Below are 23882 nucleotides of genomic sequence, written 5' to 3' on the forward strand. Positions count from 1 at the left end.
GGTGGGCCCGGGTCCGAGCGCGGCGGATCGCGGACGCCGAGGACCGGTGGTCGCGGGGGGGGGGGGCCCCGGGGGGCCCCCCCCCCCGGGAGTTACGTAACGAGCAGCCGCGGCGGCGGGAGCTCCCAGCGGGTAGGGAGTCGCTGCCCTGGACTCTCCAGTTCCCAGAAACCGACCCCGGGGGTGAAGGCGGCGGAGATAAAGAAAACGCGCCGAGAGCCCCCGGACTGCAGCCCTCCCAACTTTTACCCCGAAGCACGGCGGGGTGGCGTACCCGGAGCTGGGAGAAGGGCTTAGAAACCGGGGTCTGCAGGGCCCGGAGCTAATGAATGAGATGCAATGATTTATTTCTTATTCTTATATTTTATATTCTATTTATTTCTGTTGCTGTTGTCGGCACGACGCAAATATCCTGCAGCGCAAACTCTTGGCAGTTATTCGGTGAAAGTAGGGACTCGGGGCTGAGCGATCAGGCTCCCCCGGGCGCCTCCGCGAGTCCCGGGCGGATAGGGCGCTCCCGGCGCGGCGACTGCCCCTTTAAGACCCGCTCGCTCTCGGGCTCTACAAAAGGGAGTGACCTCTGGGCTTTGACAGCTCCCCTAATAACTACCACGGCGCAGGCCCCGCCCTCCCGGCGGCCAGCCGCGCCGATTGGCCCGCGGGCCGGTATCCCGCGCTCCGATTGGCCCGCCGCTTCCCCTGAGCGAACCTTTAGAACTCTGAGACAGACAATATTCTGTTACATTGTAGCAAAATGGCGACTGTCATTCACAACCCCCTGAAAGCGTAAGTAAGACTCCAAAAAAAAAAAAAAAAAAATGTACATATTCCGCGTGGTTTCCATAGGAAGGGAAAAAAAAAAAGGCGCCTCGCGGAGCGCGGCCGGCGAGCCGGGCTCCCGCGGGCGCCTCCCGCCGCGCCGGGCTCCTCTCCTCCTTCCTCGCTCTCACTTCTTCATCTTTTTCTTCTTCTTTCCCTCCTCCTCCTCCCGATGCCAATTCTTTAAAAAAAAAAAAAAGAGAGAGAGAAATTGTTAGGTCTGTGCTCCGGGACGAGGACGGGGGCTCCGCTCCTCCCCGGGGCTCCCGGGGGTCTGCACGGGCGGCGCGCGCGGGGCTGGCCGAGCCCGGCCCGGGGGAGAAGCGGGGCAGCGGCCGGCGCGGTGCGCTCCCCGGGTCCCCGGCGCGAGCGAGCGAGCGGGCGGCCGCGGCGGCCGCGGAGTTTGCAGGGCGCTCGTCCCGCCCGCCGAGCCCTCCCGCGGGGGAGTTGGCACAAACCTCCCGGAGTTGGAGGGAGCACGGCGCGAGGAGCGGCGGCCCCCCGGGGGTCGGTGGGCTTGTGGGCGAAGCTGGCTGCGGGGCACGGACGACCTGGTGGGTTTGACTCGGGGGCTGGGGTGGGGGGGCGGTGTTGGTACGGAGGAGCCGCGGGTCTCAGGGAGAGATCGGCGTGCTCCGTGCTCGGGGTGGAGAGCCGAGGCGGCCGGGGCCGTTTGGGGCTCTGGCGACCGCGGAGGGCAGGTGCCTCCGGGAGAGACTTTGAGCGGACCGGAGGGGGGCGGGCTGCGCGAGGACTGGCGGGGCCGGTCCCTAACGGAGCTGCCTGCCTGCCGCCTTCCTTCCCTCCTCCTTCCTTCCTTTCCTCCTTCCTTCCTTCCTTTCTTCCTTCCTTCCTTTCCTCATTCCTTCCTTCCTTCCTTCCTTCCCTCCTTTCTTCCTTTCCTCATTCCTTCCTTCCTTTCTTCCTTCCTTCCTTTCCTCCTTCTTTCCTTTCTTCCTTCCTTCCTTCCTTTCCTCCTTCTTTCCTTCCTTCCTTCCTTTCCTCCTTCTTTCCTTTCCTCCTTCCTTCCTCCCTTCTTTCCTCCTTCCTCCCTCCCTTTTTTCCTCCTTTCCTCCTTCCTTTCCTGCTTCCTTCCCTTCCTCCTTCCTTCCTCCCTACTTTTCCTCCTTTCCTCCCTTCTCCCTCCCTTTCCTTCCTCCCTTCCTCCCTTTCCTCCCTCCCTTCCACCCTTCCTCCCTCTCCTCCTTGCAGTCGGCGAGCTGAACGCGAAGCCGCCAAGTCCGCGGGCGATCGCGGAGCCCGGGGGTGGCCCCGGAAAACCAGCGTGGCTCTCCAGGGGCGCTATTGGCAGGCTGGTCGGCGGAGGGCGGATCCCCGGGAACCGTGGCTCGTCGCGGGCTCCGTGGGCGCCGGGGGGGGGCGGGACTTCCCCGCCCGGGTGGAAAAGCCCCGGCGGGCGGGAGGGCGCGCGCGTGGGTGGGCGTTGCGGGCCGAGCCTTCCCGGCGAGCGGCTGCTGCGGCTGCAGCGTCCTGAGCCCGGGCTCCCGGAGTGGAAAACAGGGTCTGCTTTGGGAAGCAGCAGGGCGGCGGCAGGAGCGCGTGTGCGTGTGTGTGCGTGGGCAGGGGTGTCCCAGAGCTCGGAGTTTTTCCACGAAACTGGCGGCCCCGGCTCCCCGCCCCGCCGCTCCGCACTCCCGGCGGCGGCGCCTCACCTAAGAGGGACAAGGTTTTCCGGCGGGGTCAGTGGGTGTAACTTGGCCGCGGCGCCGCCGCCGAGAGTTCCTCCGGAGCCCGCAAGCTCTCGGCGCGTGGCCGAGCCGAGCCGCTCGGTGGGCTGGAGAGCCGCCGGCCGTGCGCGCGGGTGGGGACCGGCTCCCTCGTGGGGAAAGCGGCATCCTCGGCGCCCGGGCGCGCGCGGGAGCTCCACGCTCCGGGCTTCTCCAGAGCTTCCCACTTTTATTTATTTATCTATTTCTTGACACCGAAGCGAGCGTGTGTAGGAGGCGGTGGGGGAAGGGAGGGCGAAGGCAGAGGGCGGCCCCTGGCCGTTAGTGGAATTAGTTCGGAAGGACGCCCGGACTGCTCAGTAACTGGAGACGCTTGCCGTGGGATGCCTTTGTAACTCCGGCTCGGCACGCGCGCGGGCGTGGGGGGGGCTCACGCGCGGCACCCCCGCTGGCCTCTCCTAGGAGGAGGTCCAGTGGTCACTTATAATTAGCTGCCTCCTCCTGCATCCCGCCCCCTTCCCCCGAGAGCCAAGGGTGTAAACAATAACCCGGGTCGGTCAAGCGATTTGCACCCTGGACGTTTCAAAAACTCCCGCACGCAGGAGCAGACGCGCCGTTACGGGGAGACCGACCCCTCCTGCTTTATTATTATCATTATCGTTATCATTATTATTATTTAGAACAAGTTGGTTAATAAAACGTCTCATGTATTTAATTTGTTTTTAGAAGTTGCTGGTCAGGAAACGAAACACACGTGAATAAATTATGCATGGGTTAAATTAGAACAAAGCGCAGCCGACACATCAAGCCGAGGGGATGGATGGGGGCGAAGGGAGGAGGAGGAGGGGCGAGGAGAGGGGTTTGGAGAGCTTATGTGTTTATCCTTGTGTGCCCCTCCTGACAATGAACCGGAGCTTTAAACCACATTAGCATTTTCTCCGTGTGCCTGCAGTCTCTCTGGTCTTAAAAAGCCAACGTCACCGACGCCCCCTACAGAAACTGGTCACACAAAGATTTCCTCTTTGGCTAGGGGATAAGTAGCAGTAGTTGGGGAAAAGCCAGCTCAGGTTTTTGGTTTTGTTTGTTTTTGTTTTTGTTTGTTTTTTTTTTTTTTTCCCATGCAACCCGGTGTAGGACTCTGCCTTAGACTGGGGATTACTTTTCATCATCCTAGCTTTTTTTTTTTTTTTTTTTTTTCCATGTGGGGCATTCAATAATTCAATTCACTGGGTGGCTGGATGGCTCGACTTGAATCTCTTTGCTTTACGTGGGATGGGTGTGTGTGTGTCTTCTGTAGGGTCCCAAGGGCCTGAAAACAGCCTTTCCTGGTAGTTTGCCTTTTTTCCTGGCCGTCTTTGATCTCCCCTCAACTCGCTTTTTCCTCCTTGTTGCTTTCACCCCCTTCTCTCTGAAGCTGACAATCTGGCTGCTCCGGTGCAGCCTTTAACTTCTCAGTGCCCAACAGGGTGTCAGAGGCAGAGACGGGAGCTGCCCGGGCAGATTAGACCAGAAAGGGGACCCAGCGGGTGGCCCTACAACCAAGAAGTCACATCTGGACAAAGAGAATTCAAAGGCCCTGACGGGCCTGTGTGATGTGTAAATGCGGGTGCCATGTGTTTAAGTTAGTAGCTACGCTGAGGGTCCGCTGATCCTCAGGTCCTGTACACACAGGTGAGGGCCACAGTGAACACTAGTGGATTTGGTAAAGGCATGGGTGTAACTTGGGTATTGGATTCCTGTTGGTTTCTGTATACTCAGGAAATAAAATGCTTAAGTTTTAAAAAAAATTACTTATTTTATCTGAGCATGCCTGTAATCCGAGCAGAAGCAGGCAGAGGTGAATTGGTCTACATGATGAGTTCTGGGACAGCCAGGGAGCTACACAGAGAGACCCTGTTTAAAAATATATACTATTTTATGTGAGTGGGTGTATATGCAAGTACGTGTGTGTGTGTGTGTGTGTGTGTGTGTGTGTGTGTGTGTAGCTGGTAAAGTGCTAGTATGAATGTAAGTGTGTGTGTGTTCATGTGTGTGCTGTCAGAGGATAACTTTTCTAGTCGATTCTCTCCTTTCACTATGTGCATTCTGGGGATTGAACTCAGGTCAGGCTTGGAAGCAAGCACTGTCAGTGGCTGGGCCATCTCTCCGGGCCTGTAACGCTTTTCTTGTGAGAGCTAACTTCAGTGTCCAGCTTGGGTAAATCACCCTCCACCTGTCTGCCAACAGCACTTCAGACAGCACAATCTCTCAGCAGCTTATCGGAACTCTGCCTGTAGCGCTTCACTGGGAAGGCCTGCCACCTAATGCCGGACTTGATCATGTACATATGTATCTATTTTTACAGCTCCGAGCTCAGGGAGGAAAAAATAAATGCTACTATTCCTTAATTATTCTAGTTAGGGTTCTAACGCTTTAATTATTTGATTATAAAGGAGAAAGTAAACTAGTTGGTCATGTTATAACTGTGATTACATAGGTACACACAGTTGCACCAAAACTTTACTTTGTAAAGAGTTACCCTAGGTGGGAGGTGAATGTTGATAGCTCTGCTTTATTGTTAAGGAAGTAACTCTGAGAGAAGTAAATGTTAACTTCATCCGGATCTAACATGGCTCATATGTATAGATGGACCTCGAGTCTTCGTCTCTCTATCCATTTTCTGATTCGGATAATGTGTGTTCTAATCTAAAGTGGTTTGGGGCCGCGTGAAAATTAAAAGCCAGACTTTACTCTTGCCTTGTAGTCAGTTTGGCTATCAGAGAGGAAGGGTCAGGGGGCCACGTTCCTGGTCCTAATCTCCTTTTAGCTATTTTGGTTGGGGATGGGGTGGTGAGTCAGGGTTAAGCGGAGAACAGTGGGATTGAGGCTTTGTGGAAAAGGACCCTTGAGGCCAGCAGATGCTTAAGTACTACCAACCCTCTCTCCCTTCAGCCAGCAGTGGGAAACTAAATAGGGGTGTGGGGAGACATGGCTCCCCAGCTATAAAAGCACTTGCTGCTCTTTCAGGGGACCTGAGCTCAATTCCTAGCACCCACATAAAAGCGTTTCACAACTGCCCCTAACACAAACTGGAAAGATTTGACACGGCTTTTTTTCTGACCTCTGCAGGAAAACACACACACACACACACACACACACACACACACACACACACAAATAAAATAAATATTTATCTGTTTATTTATTTATTTTACTTTTTGTTTTTTTAGAGACAGGGTGTCTCTGTGTAGCCCTGCCTGTCCTGGAGCTATGGCTCTCAGGCCTGGAACTCACAGAGATCCACCTGTCTCTGACTTCCTCAGTGCTGGGATTAAAGTGTGCCACCACTTGGCAGAATAAAATAAAAAAAAAATTTTAAGCCTTAAAGTCTCCAAACTTCATTAGCATTCATTATTATTTTATTATTATTTTATGGTTATAGTATTTATTATTATTTTGAGATGGCTGTATTCACAAAGAAAATCAGTTTCTGTGAGAATCCAAGTGGAGGCATTGTCACGGGGTCCCAGGGTAAGCCTCTGAGAGCAGTCCAGTTTGCAGACCCTCTGGGGGCCACCCGAGACTCACAAAGCAGGCTGGGATTCTGGAGTGACCGACCTAAGAGTTTACATCTTCCTTTGACTCTTCGGAAGTACTCAGGTGGCTGAACTTGGACTTATCCGGAAAAGGCTGCAACATCCCCTTAGATCAGCGCCAAACACATACTGCGCGATCATCATACTTTGTCCTGAGCATCTACCCGCAAGAGGATGAAAACTGAGGCTGATACCTATTTTCCGAAGGGCGGCCCCGTTGGTGGAAGTGGCGGTGGGAGCCGGGTCATTAAACAGGCCCCAGGATCCAGGGGCCTGTTTCTTATCCCAACCTCAGCAAAGTAACTTTTGTGGGTTTTGAGTGTTTTGAAAGTCACTCGAAGGCAGAAATGTAGCCAAATGTGGCAAACCTCAGGCCAAAAAAAAAAAAAAAAAAAAAAAAAAAAAAAATTCCCACGGGCACCGAAATATTCTTTATCCCGCTGCGGATTTTCCAATAGGAGTCTTACATAAGCACGACCCTATTTTAAATAGTCTTTAACTATGAAGGTATTTAAGAAGGGAAGACAGAGTGGCCTGGGGGTGGGGAGGAATGACGGGAGAGTGTATCAAACCACTGTGTGGTCTGGAACTCCAGAGGCCGGTTGTTTAAGTGCTGCCGCGGAGCCTCACAGGATGGACTGTTTCCAGTTTGCAAGTTTTCTTAGCTGCCGGGGTGACCTGGAAGGGATGGGGTGTGGTGGTGTTTGTGTGATTTGTTTTGCTTATTGGTCAGGTTACCGGTGTTTCACAGTCTGTCAGACCATATGGATGAGCAGAGCTAGCCTCATAAAACTGTCACCAAGTGAAGTTCTTTTTTTTTTTTAAGCCTGTGATTTGCTTTAGTGTTTCAAAAGTAGGAGTTAGGAGGTGTTGCTGGGGGAGGGGAGGGGACTGGAGAAGTGGAGTGTGGAGAATGTCTGGGTCATATGTTTGTGAGAGAGAGAGAGAGAGAGAGAGAGAGGAGAGATAAGTGTCAAGAGAGAGGGAAGGGGATGGAAGCTGAGGGTCAGGGGCTCTGTGGAGGCAGCAAAGGCTGAGCGGGTCAGGCTTCGTATCTCTAATAATGGTTTCAGAGAGCTTTCCCTGAGCCTTCCCCCCCTCAGGTCTGCTGAGGCTGGAGGACAGCGATGACCCAGGTCGGTCTAACTCTCCTTTAACCTAGTCTCCTCTGCCACCACTCCCCCACCCCTGTCCAGAATCCAGGGACTGTGGTCACCTCGGTTTGCCGTGAAATGAGACATTCCGTTGTCGCTCTTACTCGTCTTGAGAACCTTTGGTTTGTAGTATACATAGTTGGATTCTCCACCGGAAACCTTTTCCTTTTTCTAACCCTCTCCCTGCCATCCTTGCAGCCCCCTCCGAATGCTGTCTCTTCTCACCCGTGCCTATACCAGCTTTGACTTTGGGGTAAGGGGGAGAAAGGCTCGGGATATGACCCTTCCTGAGCTTCCTAGCCCTTTAAGATGAGGAGGTGCACTTGATCCCATTACTTCCCTCCAAGCCAAAACCTTTCTGGCTGTTGGCTGGGTGTGGTGGTGCAGGCCTTTGATCCCGGAGCTTGGGAGGGTGAGGCAGGTGGGTCTCTGTGGGTTCTAGGCCAGCCTGGTCTACAGAGTGAGTTCCAGGACAGCCAGAGCTTCATGGTGAGATCCTGTGTCAAAACAACACCCCACCCCCCATCAAATCAAACAATACAAAGCTAAAAATCAAACCAAAACACTTCCTAGGACCGACTGTGGTCATTTGGTGGGAAGGACACTTGGTGGTCAGACTCTTGTTTCTAGAGGGGGTGGAAGATCTGGGGGCCCTTCTGTAGTTTCACTCTTTGGGGTCCAGTCTTTCCACAGAGAGCTCATGCTTGGGGTTTTAACATGATGGAGCGCCCCAAACCTTCTCAGGACCTAAGGTTGAGGCTCCAGTGACCTGGCTGTTCAGAATGTGGCCTTTTCTTATTTAGCGGTGCAGCCAGAGGCTGAGGAGAAAGGAGAGATTGGTCAGCCAAGAGACTGGTTGGTCTATTGCACTCAGATAATGGTTCCAGATGTGAAAAAGAATGGAATTACAGAAAACACTTCTCTCTCTCTCTTCTTAAGTATTGGGGCTGTAGCTCATTTCTAGGATGCGTGAAGCCTTCCTTGGGTTTGATTCGTGAGTTTGGAGAAAAGGGAACCCAAGCTTTCAGCAGATCTCCTAGATTTCACCCAAGCCATCTTTTTTACCATGGTTCCCAGCCCAAAGGACATAGAAGTAAGGTGCTTGTTTCTTTTTCATTCGCATAGCCACGAGAACCTGGTTGCTAACTGGCCTGAAGCCTGTGGGCCTGTACTGATGTCTCACCTGAGCTTTCTTTAGTGCAGCTGAGGAAACAGTGGTGTTGAACGGACACCTAGGAGCTAGCTGGCTTATACCCACGAGGGCATCGGTGGCCTCTAGATTGGAATTTCACTTTTATTGACACAGCAGACTCCACTGGGGGATTACTATCAGGCCTTTCTGTGGTGGAAATCTCCCTTGGCAATTTTCTGCAAGCCTAAAGGAGGAAATAGGGTTTGCAGAATTTATCAGCAAATTCACAGACGCCATCATGTAAACGCTAAAGTCTTAAACCAAAAGAGAAATGAAATAGTCCATCTCCAGGAAGTGGAGGTGGCCCCTTTACTATTTAAAAACGGTGCTAAGATAGCCATGATATAAAATACGCCATCTTACCCGGTGGTGGTGGCTGCGGTGCACGCCTTTAATCCCAGCACTCGGGAGGCAGAGGCTGGCAGATCTCTGAGTTACAGGGCAGCCAGGGCTACATGGAGAAATCCTGTCTCATAAAACAAATGAACAAAACAAAAACAAACAAATAAAACAACAACAAAAAACCCAAACCAAAAAGTGAACCAAATAAAACAACAACAACAATAAAACCACTCTTTTTAGGGCATGCCATTTAGGCATTGAATACATTTTAACAATATTTATTGTGTGTGTGGGCACATAAACACATGCGAACACATGCCCTGGTGTGCCATGTGCTTACGGAGTCAAAGCACAACTTGTAGGACTCAGTTCTGCCCTATAGGTCCCAAAGACTGAAGTCAGGTTGTCAGGCTTGGTAGCAAGCACCTTCATTCATTCACTTAGCCATCTTGCTAGCCCACATTAAATACACTGATAATCACTGGTCAGCCGTTATCACTATTTCTAGAACTTTTTCATCAGGCCAAAAAAAACAAAAACAAAAACAAAAAAACCCAAAACCCTTTTTTAAACACCTTTCTGGTCTGTTTTATAGCTCAGTGTAGAGCAGGGACTTGTATGGATAAGGCCCTCAGTTCAGCCTTTAGCACCAGATAAAGTCATACCTCTCTCATACCCTGCTTCCCGTAGCTGGAAGTGTCCTTTTGCTTTCTGCCTAAGGATTCCATATGAATGGAAACTTGGAGTCCTTGCCCTTTCGTGTCTGGCTTATGTCGCTCTGCTCAATGTCTGGGGTGCCATCCACGTTACAGCGTATAGCAGACCTTCATTCCTTTTTATGGCCATTGTATGTATAGGCCACACTTTGTTTACCCATTTATCTGCTAGTGGACACTTGGGCCATTTCCACTCTTGGCGGTTGCAAAATAAAGTTGCTCTGGACATTTGTATTAGTAACTGCTTGACTCTCTGGGTTCAGTTCTTTTGGATAGGGGCCTAGATTGCCTTTATTTTCCGACTCTTTACAAATCAGAGGCCACAGTTTTGGATCGTAAGGCTGTCCTCCCATTATAACAACTCAAACTAATAATGTTACAGAATCCAGCCCCTTTCCCACCCCTCCTCTAGGCATGCCAGTAATGTTTGGGGGGTTAAACACATAGGACACTGGAAACTTAGACACACTTCTCCCATCCCTAGCTACAGGGATGTCCGTCGTCCATCCCCCCCCCCCCCCCCCCCCCCCCCCCCCCCCCCCCCGCCAAGAACTCCTTATGAGGAAATCTGTTAACATGGCGAGGGAGGGAGGAAGCCCCTGGGGTGACAGGACAGATTGAGAGTCAAGAATAGTGTCTCACTTGGAAGTCCAAGGCCAGCCTAGGCTGCAGGGTGAGACTCCGTCTATAACAGAAGAAAACACAATGAAATTACAGCACAGGTCTAAAGATGCAGCTCAGCTGGCTGAGTGCCTGGCTAACACGGAAGCCCTGAGTGTGAACTCTAGCACTGCATAAACGAGGCAGAGTGGCACCTGTCTATGATCCCAGCACTCAGGAAGTAGAGGCAGGGGGTTAGGAGTTCAAGACTATCCTTGGCTACATAGTGAGTTAGAAGTAAGCCTAACATTGTTTAAAATATATAGGCATGCACACAACACAAACACACCACACACACACAGGAAATAAACAAAGACTAAGCCTGTCTTTTTGCACAGTCAAGAAAGCTCACATCTCTTCTCATTTACTCTGCACAAGCCTGCTGCCTATCCTTCTAAGGCCCAGGTAAAAATAAAAAAAAAAATAAAAATAAAAAAAAGAGAAAAACTTTTCACAAAATGGAAACTCCAAATGTAAGGAGTTCCTGGGAGAGCTGAACTTTCCTGCCACAGACAGAGGCCTTCTCAGGGTCAATGATACCCAATCTATTATAGGTGTGCATATTGCTGGGGACACCTGAGGTCTGCCTCATGCTAGGTGAGTTTTCTGTTGAGCCCTGTCCCCAGCCTGGTTCTCTTGAGACCACATCTTACCACATATCTTCTGCCTGCCTCCTGGATAAGTGGTAGGTTTGTCCTACCATGGCTGGCCTATTAAATATTACCCAAAAGACATCACTGGCATAATATCTAACTGTTGTTTCTTAGGAAAGGCAAAACCTGGCTCGTCCTGGGAGCTCAGAGGGGGTTCGTGTGATCTAGATTTGAAGATGAGTTCAAGAAAAGGCCCAGTTTCACTCTGGAAGGCCTGAGGCGAGTCCATCCTCAGAATAAGCAGAAGTGGGGAGGGGAGCACGTTCCCTGGAGTGTGGGCTTGGGTCCTCAGCCAAGGTCTGGCTCCTTCCACCAAGACAGTGAAGGAGCAAGAGGGAATGAAAGGCAGTTGGGGCCTGCATCTGCTTTTGAACAAGGAAGGCAACTGTAGGAGGCAGAGAAAAAGAACATCTTATTTATAGAAAGTTTAGGAAACTAGACGTCAAAATTTATGATGGGTTTGAATCATTAAGTTACCTTTTGGTTTGTAAGCATTGGAGATGCTTCAAGTACAATCTTGAAGCAAGCTACAGGGTTCCCTTACCTCACAGAAGCAGAGTAAGTATGAGGCCATGCCCGTTTCCATCATCTTTGAGAAATGGCTTCCCATGGATCACTGTTGAGTTGAGCCCAGTGAGAATCGTCTCACTGGATCTGACTTAGGAGCATCCTTCATCCCGTCCTGGCCAAATGTTGATTACCGCCCAATGGTCTCCCTGCCTGCATCCAGGAACGGCTCCTTCCAGAAGGACCTCTGGTTTCTGTCTCTGCTTCTAGACTCTTGCTCTTTGGTGGAGTAAAGTAGGTGCCCGTGAAGCAGGAGGTTGACTGTCTCCCTAGGCCTCTCCCAGGGAAACCATTGTCGATGGGGTGGGGTGGGGTGGTGAGAGGGGAGGCAACTGCTGCCGAAGATGGGGGAGGGCTGGGTGGCTGGGGCATCGGGAGCCGAGAGAATATATTCTCTCTCGCTAATTATTTTCCCTGAGGACTTAGCCAATGCAGAACCATCTATTATCATGGGAGCGTGCTATGGTGGTTCTGCCTGTGATGAATGCTAAGTGGAAACAAGCAAGAAAAATTAACAGGCGGCTGCTTCTGTCCACCTAATTAAAATGCATATCCAAATGCATAAGTCCTTATGTTTCCCCAATGCACACACTCCCCTTCCAATCCCAATTCTGTGGAGGAGAAAAAAAAACACGTTCCCCCAATCATTTCCCTTGATTGTATTTTCATCAGGGATGGATTTCCCTCAGAATAGACAAGGGTTCCGTCTTCTAACGGTTAAAAAGTTGTTGTTCTTTGGACTTCAACTGGGCTTGAAAATCTTGAGTATTGTAAATAATAATTAATAATAATAATATCCCCAAACTTTATTTGACTTCAGAAAAGATGACTCAAAGGGGGAAAAAAAGATGAGAGAGAGGCTATTTTCTGCTGACTTTAATTTTGTGTTAAAAGTCTAGTTTGGATTAGCGATGATGGGAAGTTTAAAAGTCTTTTCTTGTCTTTGTTTTCTCGTCTCTTCCCTACTCCTGTCTCCTTTCTGGGTGCCTTTCCCCACAAACCCTTACAAAAACCCTTACAAACATGTTTCATCTGCCTTTGCATTTGGGGACCAGTATCAGAAATGCCCCAAGTGTGTTTGAAATCAAACAATACTTCTTCATCCATAAGGAATATCCGCTAGTCCCTTTGCTCGGCCCATCATTTTTCCCCCCCTCTCTCTAAAGAACAACTTTATTCAGCAGTCGTAAAATATTTAATAAAACATGAAACTTGAGTCTCTGTGTTCAATTCACTGTCACCGGCATCTTCGTGCAGGGCCTCCTCCCCAGCCCCCGTCTGCCCTCCCCAGCAGCCCCAGCTGTTGATTTATCAGGGCTGGCCGGCTCAGCAGTGCATGGAGATTGCTTTTAATTAACTCTCTTCATTTTTCCCAATCTTCAGGGAGCAGCAGCCATTTAATGATTTTAATATTTTATCTAGATTTATATCCCCCTTATTTGTTGTTGTTTGACTTGTGCATTTGTGCTCCCCGAGTAGTTTTGAGATGGGCGTGTTTATCTGCCCCTGACCTCCTACCCCCAAGACCTTTTCTCAAGAAGGGAGGATACATTCCAGAGAAGGTCTGCTTTCATGGTGGGTCCTGTGATGGTTTGGATCATAGACTCTGTCTCAGGAAGCTCAGATTTCACTTGAGTCTTAGATGACAGAGTTTATGTGTTAAAAAGAGGAAGAAAGCAAAAAAGAGAAAAGGAAATTTGGAGTTGTGGAAGGTGAGGTCCTTTGGCCTCTAATGCTTGATCTGAAGGCATGAGGTAGTGGGAAGTTGGCCATAACCTGCCTCCTGAGGTTCACTTTGAGATGTAGTTCGAGGTTTATCATCCTGCCCATCTTAGCCGCATATATGGCTCAGTGCTTTTTATTCTTACAATACTAGATGGGGCCAGGTATGGTGGTGGCACACACCTTTAATTCTAGTATTCAGGAGGAAGACACAGAGCCAGGTAGATCTCTATGAATTCCAGGCCAGCCAAGACTACATAGTGAGACCTTGTCTCAAGCAAAACAGAACACCAGAAAGCAAAGTATCCAAGCAACCAAACAACAAAAAAACCCCAAATTAAACAACAATAACGACAAAACCAATGATTCTGAATATGTAGGCAGTCTGGGCTCAGGAGATCCTGGGACGATGGGTGTGTACCATCATACCTGGGCCAGTAGATCCTTGCTGCTGCTGAGGGTGCTGGCTCTAGGGCAGACTGCAGATGGGTTCAGCTCAGTCTTCACATCATGGACTGCTTCTTTATTTAGGCATGGCTGGGATCAGCCGAGCAGCTTCTTGGCAGATTAATTGCTGGTGTGGTCTGAAGAAGGAATCGAAGAGGCAACTATTGCCTTCTGCTTGCTCCTCTGTAATGGTGGGCAAACATGCAGCTATCCACCTAATTTCCTGGCTCCTCCTCCCAGCCTCTCTTGCCCTGAGGGGTCTGCACCTCAGTAGCACCACGCAGGTCTGGCAGACAGGCTTGCATGAAGACTCTTTTTTTTCAGAACCACTGTGTCCACAAATTCCCCTTTGACATCTGGGTTTGGTGATATGTCTTTGGGGTTACCTGTTGCTAGGCAACTGCCAGCTAAAGTTTGAGCCTGATCTGGGGATTGCAGTGAATTGCCCTAGGTGACTTATGTCTACGTTTAGGGACTTTGATTTGCAGTACTGGCCCAGGCAACAAGAGACTGGGAAGACTCTTGTTTCCTGTAGCCTAAGGTTTTAAAAAGTCTAGCCCAGTGCCTGATGCCCACTCAGTACACACAGATGTTTATTTTGGCGATGAAAATGGTCTTCCCTTCCTAGCTCCTTATACTGGAGTATACCTCTGCTCTCCTGAAACCCTGCCGATCCTTTATATGTCAGAAACCCAGCTACATGCAGGAGACAGTGAGGGGAAACCCAGCCACACAGTGTTTGCTGCTCATTTTCTCTTGACCTTTTTTTGTGGCAGTCACAGACCCTTTCGGGAATCTTCTAGAAGCTGTGGATCAGCTCCCTCAGAACAGGTGCACCCCAGTGTGAACCCCTTCACATGGCTCTGCAGGGCTCACAGCCTTTGATGAATGCATCTATGGATGCCCTGCAGATGTCCTGGCTCTTGGGTGACAGCCTCCGCCTGAGAGACATGCGGGTGAATTTCTCAGTCTGAAAGAATGCTTTAATTAATTAATAATTAATTTTTTTTGAGATGGATTCTCACTGTATAGCCCGGGAGAACTCAGTTCTCCTCCCTCGGTCTCCCGAAGGCTGGGATTACAGGTGTGTACCACCCGCGCCTGACTGAAAGGATGCTCTGAATCCCTGGTGCAGAGGCAGCCCCCCCCCCCCCGCTCCCCGCCCCATCCTCTGACGTTTGGACAAGATTTTTATGGCGGTTCTAGGTCAGCAGTTCAGTGGTCCTCTAGCTCAGATGTACTGGGTCCACATCTACCTGGTCCCCCCAGACAGCTGAAGTGCTCCCTTTCCGGTTGTAACCCTCAGAGGGTGCTGCTATCCAAAACTACCCTGGCTCCCGCCGTGCCCCCCCCCCCCCATCATGGAAATACTCCACTGTGGCTGCTTACAGCAAAAGGCTTTGGAAGGCAGTGACAGCAGCTGGGCTGTCGTTTGGTGAATAGCTGAGTGAGTGAAGCCAGGGGGTAGGTGCACTGCTCTGCCTGTCTTCAGAATTGACGTGTTGTCACTGTCCACTGTGATGGCCTACGTCTGGGAGAGGCAGCAGAAGTCTCTTTAAGCATTCTTTAATTTCAGGCGTCAGGAATCAGACGCAGGCTTGTATGAGCTGACGTGTGGGAGCCTGGGTGTGCTTCTGAGCCACGCCATTTGTATCAGTAGATACAGACTTCTATTTTTGTTTTGTTTTGTTTTTCCTGACAGGGTTTCTCTGGGTAGTCCTGGATGTCCTGGGACTCACTCTGGAGACCAGGTTGGCCTCAAACTCACAGAGATCTTCGGGCCTCTGCCTCCTGAGTGCTGGGATTAAAGGCCTATGCCACCACTGTCCGGCTTCTCTTTGTGAGACAGGGTCTTACGTAGCCCAGGCTGACTTCAAAACTTATTATGCAATGATGGATTGCCTTGAACTCCTGATCCTCTTACCTCTATATCCCAAGTGCTTAGAGTACAAGAATCTGTGATCACGCCTGGTACGTGATGTGGAAAGGACCAAACCTAGGCTTCAGTCATGGTAGGAGAGTCCTCTACTGACTGAGCTATATCCCTCCCGCCCCATCCTTTTAGGTTGTTTGTTTGTTTGTTTTTGAGATGGGGTTTCTCTGTGTAGCCCTGCCTGTTTTGGAACTCAGCCTGTAGGTCAGGCTGGCTTTGAACTCAAAGATGCACCTGCCTCCGCCTCCTGAGTGCTGGGATCAAAGGTGTGCGCCACCACTGCCTGGCTCTATTTTGGGGTTCTAAGATGGGCAAAAAGTGGAAGGCATAGACCCTGCGATGACTGAAGCCAAGGCTGAACTCTGAAGGGAGTTCATTTGCCTGTGCTATCAAGGTCTGGAGGTGACGGCAGTCCAGCTGCACTGCTGTCTTCTTGGAGGAAGCCTTCTCTATACTATGACAGTGCAGATGCCCAGGAGAGTAATTCCAGTGACTCAACGTCCAATGCAGATAGCTTTGTTGGACAATGAGCTGGAAAGGGTGTTCCAGGGTCACTGGAGTGCCTCTCTGTCACATTAGGAGAGATGCTGACTAGGGACTGTAACCCTTGCAGACCCACTCCAGATCGTCTGTGACATGAAGAAAGACTTCTGGGAAGTCTTGTCCTTGTGTCTGGAAAAAAAGAGGAAGACCCGAGAAGGAGTCAGACTTTTGGAGTTAAGCGTTTAGTCCAGATCCTGGTCTGCTGGACCTCCTAACCCTAACTCTCCTTCAATGTAGAAGGCTGCAAAACACTTCAACATTGCACAAAACGCAGGCTGTAGGAACAGAACCGTGCAGGAATGCCTGTCAGCTCTGAAAGGTCACACTGCACCGGCACCTGTGCTCGGAGGGAACGCTGCTCCAGTGCAGAGCCAGACTTAACGGCCCCTCAGTGGGATGGGGGCACACGGGGCTGTCCCATTCCCTGCGCTCATTTCCTTTCTGGGCAGTCACCCCAGTATAGCAGATACTTATGCGTGCTCTGTCCTCGTTTTATCTAATCACACATATCTCTGGGATGTGGGGAACAGGTTTGGACTGCTCCATTTTAGGTCAGTGGTACGTAGGGTTGTTGGGATGAGCACTGATCTATAGACTTCTATGAAATTTGCAAAGTTCCTCAAGTTTCTTGGCCCAGAGCCTACTAGGGGCATTGTTTGCCTTCCCTGGGAGTAGAGATTCCAGACAATGTCAGGGGAGGGAATGGAGTCTAGCTGGTTTATGAGTCTAAATTTTGGAGACCTAGCTAGATCTTAGAGTAAGAAGACTCTTGTTTTCTTATTTTATGATCTGCCAAACTGAGAGGCCCCGATAGGATTGGCCCCTCTTCCAGTGATCATTCATTCTTGGCCTTTATCTGCCCAGAATGCCTTTAGTTTACAGGGCCATACAGACCCACAGAAGCGCTGATGGATGGGACTGTCTTTACAATTGCCCGGGGTTACCCCAAGTGCCCGTCTCCTGAGTTACCTAGATGAACTGGTCTAAATGCTTCAGAGCTCAAGAAAACACCGGTCCTCTCCCTGAGACTCCAAACTGGTGTTCTCGGGCGGCCCCATTGCCCAGCATCTCTCCTCAGGGTTCTACTTCCCACTTTTTGATTCCCCAGGAGGAAAAACCCCACCAGCAACCCGCTGACTTCTCTCCTGCCTCCTGTTCTTATTTCATTTCTTGACTGGGTTTCTAAGCCGCCCCAAGGCCCTCTGAGCCACAGATGGAGGAATAATCCACTTACAGCTTCACACCAAGGTTCCTTCTGACCCCCTCCTCGCCTGTCTCTGCTCTCCATTCGGCTTTCTCCTCTGCTCTGTGGGTAGCAGAATTAAAGGGGCAGAAAGGGAGGAAGGCGCATACTGACTTTGTCTCTAAGGATGGGCCACTGCGTCTATGAATGGGAGTAGGGGGCATGAGGAGGGGAAGATGAACTTGAAGACGGAATTCACAGTGTAGACCAGGTGGGTCTTGAACTCACAGAGATCCGCTTTCCATCCCCCCCACTACCCTCCAGCCCAAGTGCTGGGACCAAAGGTGTGTGGCACCACCCCCTTGTGTATAATTTTTAAAATCAAATGTGTTCTTTCTTTTATAATCAAATTTATTCTTTAACAATTTTACGCACGTATATAATGTATTCTGATCACGTCCCCAACCCTGTTGTCGTCTCCCCTTCGAACAAGCCCCCCCACCCCCATTTTCATGACTTTTTGTCTTGTTTTTGTTTTGTGATCAACTGAGCCTGAATTGGAGCCATTGGTCAGAGCAAGGAGACTCAACATTGGCTACCACCCTCCTGGACTCCGCCCTCCTCCACCACCCACCGACAGCCAATAGCTCCTTAGGGAGTAGTCTTTGTGAGCAGAAGCGAGAGGGTAGATAGATGTCTTACAGCTAGTTCACCCTGAACTGGCCCAACCAGTATATCTCAGAAGCTAAGCATTGTTGGCCCTGCTTAGTACTCAATGGGAGGAAAGGGAGGGCTGATGGTGGGGTGAGAAGGAGAGAAAAAGAGGGGTGCACTCCCATCTGCCTTTTGGACCCTGGGAACTGGGCAGGCTCCATGGGAAGTGAAGCCGGGGGTGGGGGTGGGGGTACAGCACACAGGAAAGAAAAGTGAATGAAGATTCTGGAAGCATTTGGATGACTCCATCGGGGGAGGCGAGAAGGAGCATGAGAAAGACGGGAAAATGTGAGGTATCTATGCCTAGAAGGTAGTGGGAATGCTTCCCCAGGCGGGGCTTTAAGTGTGGATCTGTTTGGAGCAGTTCCTGGAAAAGCAGGCACCTACGGGAAGCCGGCTTGGCCGGCTGTAACTCCCGGTCCTCCAGAGAGATGGACTGTGTATTTCCAATCATTCTGCTCACAGAGGGTTTAAACTGGATCCCAGTCCTGGGTTCCTACGTTATGTGTCCCTTAAAACAAACAAACAAACTTAAAAATTACATTTATTTTTGTGTGTGTACACATGTGTACACTTGTGTATTACAGCTTGTGTGTGGAGAGCTTTGTGGCAGTTGGTTCTTTCCATCTACCATGTGGGCCCTGGGGATTGAACCCAGGTCTTCAGTCACTTTCCGCACTGAGCTATCTTCCCTGCCCCTGATATGCATTCTGAGTACTTCCCAGGGTGCCTTTCGGTGGAAGAAGAGATGATGGAGATGTCCCACCAGTCCTGACCTGCCGTGAGCCATCAGTCCCTCCTGATTTGAGACAGCCCTGTCTAGCTGCATGGATAATCTTGCTACAAGAGCACATTGTAGAGTGCAGCCAAGCACTGGATGAAAGAGTGGGATGTTGAGCCGGACGCGGTGGTGCATACCCTTGATCTCAGCACTCTGGAGGCAGAGGCAGGTGGGCGTCTGTGAGTTCTAGGCCAGCCTGGTCTATACAAGGAGCTCCTGGACAGCCAGGGCTACATAAGGAGGCCCTCTCTCAAAAAAACAAGAACGCACCGGGCAGTGGTGGCGCATGCCTTTAATCCCCAAACAGGCAGGTGGATCTCTGAGTTGAGGCCAGCCTGGTCTACAGAGCAAGTTTCAGGATGGCCTGAGAAACCAGGATGACAGAGAAACCTTGTCTTGGAAAAAACAAACAAACAAACAAACAAACAAACAAACAAACAAACAGACAAAAGCGGTTATCTCCCTCTTTTGTGCTTTTAGTATTTGCTTTGTGTGTTTCAAGACAGGGTTTTTTTTCTGTGTAGCCTTGGCTGTCCTGCATTTGCTTTGTGGACCAGGCTGGCTTCAAACTCGTAGTGATCCACCTGCCTCTGCCCCCCTGAGGTGCTGAGATTACAGGCATGTACTCCCAGCTTTTCTTTCTTTCTTTCTTTCTTTCTTTCTTTCTTTCTTTCTTTCTTTCTTCCTTCCTTCCTTCCTTCCTTCCTTCCTTCCTTCCTTCCTTCCTTCCTTCCTTCCTTCCTTCCTTCCTTCCTTTCTTTCTTTCTTTCTTTCTTTCTTTCTTTCTTTCTTTCTTTCTTTTTTTAAATAAAATAGTCTCATGTAATCATGGTTGGCCTTGAGCTTCTGACCCACATGACTCTTCCTCCCAATTGCTAGGATTTCAGGTGTGTCCCACCATATCTAGCTGTTCTTCCTCCTCCTCCTCCTCCTCCTCCTCCTCCTCCTCCTCCTCCTCCTCCTCCTCCTCCTCTTCTTTTTCAAACAATAACCTAGAAATGGTATTAGTAAATATAGTATAAACCTTCATTCCAGGGCTCTGGGTGTTGTTTAGTTTGCTTGTCTGGCTTATATGAATCCATATGCCATTGTGTAAACCAATGGCACAACTGCGTTCATGTAACCCCAGCAGTCGGGGTTAGAGTTGGGGGGATAGGGTGGGGGTAGAGATGACTCCAAGGTCATCTTTGGCTGCATAGTGAGTCTGAGGCCAGCTTGGGCTATGAGAGACCCTGTCTCAAGAGAAAGAAAAAAAAACATCCAGGGAGGAGCATAGAGATTATGGGCCCTCCTTCAAGCCTGGTACCCTGAGGATGCATTATTTTACGGTTCAAATAGAAGAAAAGGCTAAAGCATCCCCGCCATCCAGCCATCCTCTTTCATCCCAGCCATTTCATCCTACAGACAGCTGGTCTTCAGGCAGAGGCTTGTGTTACCTATATAGATGGCTCCTTTGTAACCTTAGATACCGAATCAGGCCTGGGGAAGCAGCTTGTCACTGGAACCACAGGTTAGGGGCAGACTCAAGGGCCAGAGTCTGGGTTCAAATCCAACCTTTATGACTGAAGGCAGGTTTCTTAATCTCTGTGCCTCAGTTTCCCCATCTGTGGGGGGGGTGACAGATAGCTGGTGGAAGACTGAAGTCAGCGTGTGTAGGGTCCTTAAAGCTGACACATGTCACCATGGGATGGATGCTGGCTGTGCTTGTTTTTTTTCTGTCAAGCTGTTACCCCGCCCACCTACCCCCACGCACACCGGCATTTTAAGAGAAATGAAGTATGTAGGAGAAATTATAATTTGGCTGGGATTTCTGGACGCATGACAACATGGTGATTATTATTACTGTTGTTGCTGTTATTACTATTACTATTATTATTGTTTGGCTAGATACCTCAGACCAGGCTGGCCTCCAACTCTACAGAGCTGAGGCTGACCTTGAACTCCTGAGCCTCCCACCTCCAGCTCCTGCTGCCGCCTCTAGTGTGCTGGGATCACAGGTGGCAGCCAGCAGGGCCTGCTTAGTATTATCTTTTTTTCCCCCACCTCCCTCACAGAATAAGGTAGAAGAGACTTTGAGGAAGATTTACCTCTATTATTTACAGACTAATGAATTGCTCTGATCCTGGGTCCTTGTGAAAAAGAGCACAGGTTTCACAGAGCCTGATGACAGTTCAGTTCGCAGAGGAGCAGTGACACCGGTGATTGCCTGGGCTCCTGTGTCCTGCCCTCTCCCTGGGGAGGAGGGTGCTTCCTGCGCGGATGAACTCTGCCCTGCTGTCTCACAGCTAGAGAAGGGCTGAAAGTCCCTCAGACCCCAGGGAGGGGGAGGGTGGAGGCTCAGCCTGTGTGTTTGTCTACCTGGTTGGGGGTGTGCTGCTGTTGTCATTATCTGGGTAATAGGGAGCAGGCGGGGGCACTCTGCTTGCTAATCCTTAGCCTCCCGGGCAGGCTGGTGTGTGGATTTGAGTTTCCAGAATACTCTTCTGGGGAAACAGGGCCCTTCTCTGGGCTTGACAAGCTGGCATGCCAAACGCCAGACCCCTGTGTTATTTTTAACTGTCTGGAGCGTTTTGTTTTGTTTTGTTTTCCCCCTCTCGGTGTAATTGATGAGATTCTGTGGCCAGGGGCAGAGAATCTAAACTTTAGCTTGAGTCCCTTGAGTGGGCATGTGCCTGATAACCTGAGAGAAAAACCACCCTGTTTTTCTGGGCTGACTCTTCTAAATCTCCCTGTCCACCCCAGCCCCCACCGGCCTCCAGGGAGGAGAGTTCTCAGAGATAACCTGAGCTGGGGTGGAGGTAGAGAGACATAACTGTTGTCTGAGACCGTCTCCTCCCCACCTCGTTCTGAGTCCCAGTCACCGGGCACAAAGCTGCATTTCAGAGAGCTAAATAGGATCCTCAGAAGCCTGCCGGTCCTGTCTCTTCTCTTGACCCTCTTTTTTGTCCCCTGCCCCATTCCCCAAGGGATAAGCTGCCTTCTCACTGCCCTCTGGGGACAGTCCCAGAGAGCTGCTCTTGTTTAAGAGAAGGATCTCTGGGGTGTCTGGTGAGACCTGAGAAAAATTTCAGTTCCCCATGTCCAGGGGAAAAGCCGTGTCTCACACATACCTGTCTCGGACTTCACAAATCTGTAGCTTTATTTCATGCTTCCTTATTGTCCGTCTGTCCCCACAGACAGCGGCATAAGAGGCTCTTGTCCAATATTATTGAGTACATACATTGTACCAGCAACACGGCCCCCATGTAAATCAAACCAACGCAAGCAAGCCCTGTCCTCATGGAGCTTGGGGTTCCTTTGGGAACCAATCACATAGTCTCACAGCTGTATAAGTAAAAAATGGAACGTGTGTTCTGTTGCAAAGTCTGTGAAGACAGGAAGAGTGTAGTCGGGAGAACTGTTTTGGTCTCCTGCGCTGAGGGAAAGTTTCCCTGAGGAGGAAGGTTCCTGTCAGGTAGTGAGAATAGATGTGGAAAGGTCCTGTGGCCTGCTGGAAGACCTGTGGGAAGCAGTGAGGTTGGGGCCCTACAGAAGGCAGGAAGCCTGGTTCATGGCATGGCAAGGCCTGCGAACTTTACCCTGAAACTAGGAAGCAGCCACGGAAGGATTTAAGGTAGGAAGTGACTTGATCCAGTTCATAGTCAAAGTATTTCCTCCCAGTTATGGAGAGATGTAGCAATGGCACCTGGGAAGGACAGGATGAGCAAGTTCTGGAGAGGCGTTTCTGGGTTAAATGTGGAATAGGAAAATAAGATACAATCGTGAGCACTAAGGACAAGGCAGTAGCTGGAGAAGGCTTTGGCCCCAGGGCTTCGCCTGTATGGGCTGGCTTCCCTTCCTCCTGTCCTTCCAGCCTACCTGCTTGACATGAACTGACACCCCCTTCCCCATCCTTGGAAGATTTTGCTGTTTTCCTCCGTGGCCCTGCTGCCTGCTCCAGCTGCCTTTTAGGTTCTCAAGGAGCTGTCTGAGGATGTCAGTGTGAGACCGAGGGAGGGACGGGTACATTCCCAAAGGCCCTGGTGTCTGAGTCCTGTGCCCTGAACACTGAGTTCTGCCCAGTCCCACCTGGGAGATGACAGTGCTTCCGGTGGGACTGAAGGAGGCAAAGTGCTTGGAGGCCTAGGCTGTCTCTTCTGGGGACCACAATAACCAAGTAGACCAGGGCTCGGGACATCAGGGCATCCTGGTGAGCAGCTGCCAAATGTCAGGGATGGCAGAGGAGGAAGCACAAAGCCAGATTTTGTCTGATTTTAAATGCATCTCCCTTCCTCTGACCTATGGAGTTTGCATTTGTGGACCAACCGTGGCTAGAAAATATTCAGAAAAAAACAAACATTTATACTGAACATGTGCAGATTTTTTTTTCTCGTCATCCTTTCCTTGCCTTTCTTTTGTTTTTCCTCACTTCCCCCTTTTCTTTCCTTCTTATTATATATTTATTGTTATTATATTATTATTATTTTGGATAGAGTCTTGCTATGTAGTCCTAGCTAGCCTGGAACTTGCTACGTGGCCTCCTGAGTTCTGGGATTGCAGTTAATGTGCCACAGTGCCTGGCTTTCCTTGTCATTTTCTAAACAGGACAACTTACTTACACTGTGTTTGGTCTTCCAGGTAAACTGGAGCCAGTTTCAAAAATGTGATAGCAGCGTGTGTAGCAGGTGTTTGTGAATACCATGTGTGCTGGCTTTTTTCTTTTTCTTTTTGGTCTACTTGATGCAATCTAGGAAGAGAGACCCTAAATTGACAAAATGACTCCGTCATGTTGGTCTGTAGGCAAGCCTGTGGGGTAATTTTCATTTTCTTTCTTTCTTTCTTTCTTTCTTTCTTTCTTTCTTTCTTTCTTTCTTTCTCTTTCTTTCCTTCCTTCCTTCCTTCCTTCCTTCCTTCCTTCCTTCCTTCCTTCCTTCCTTCCTTCCTTTCCTTCCTTCCTTCCTTCCTTCCTTCCTTCCTTCCTTCCTTCCTTCCTTTCTTTCTTTCTTTCTCTCTCTTTCTTTCTTTCCTTTCTTCTTTCTCTCTCTTTTTTCTTTCTCTCTCTCCTTTCCTTCCTTCCTTCCTTCTTCCTTCCTTTTTTCCTTCCTTTTTTCCTTCCTTCCTTCCTTCCTTCCTTCCTTCCTTCCTTCCTTCCTCTCTCTTTTTTCTCCCTTCCTTCCTTCCTTCCTTCCTTCCTTCCTTCCTTCCTTCCTTCCT

The 23882-nt window shown here is 50.1% G+C and overlaps 1 protein-coding gene across 3 annotated transcripts in view; it reads left to right on the plus strand.

Moving 5' to 3' along the window:
* Nucleotides 1-565: 565 nt before the first annotated feature.
* The window catches only part of Dpf3 (double PHD fingers 3), a 268017-nt gene continuing 244700 nt past the window's right edge, over nucleotides 566-23882 (plus strand). Inside the window, exon 1 of one of the 3 annotated variants that reach the window (XM_055592871.1) lies at nucleotides 566-786. In XM_055592871.1, the coding sequence (XP_055448846.1) occupies nucleotides 755-786 (32 nt within the window). In that variant the 5' untranslated portion in view covers nucleotides 566-754. The remainder of the gene's footprint in view (nucleotides 787-23882) is intronic. The other 2 variants (XM_055592874.1, XM_055592877.1) reach the window with 2 other exon arrangements.

This window comes from Psammomys obesus, unplaced genomic scaffold (assembly GCF_907164565.1).
Source record: "Psammomys obesus unplaced genomic scaffold, mPsaObe1.curated_primary_1811, whole genome shotgun sequence".
NCBI lineage: Eukaryota > Metazoa > Chordata > Mammalia > Rodentia > Muridae > Psammomys > Psammomys obesus.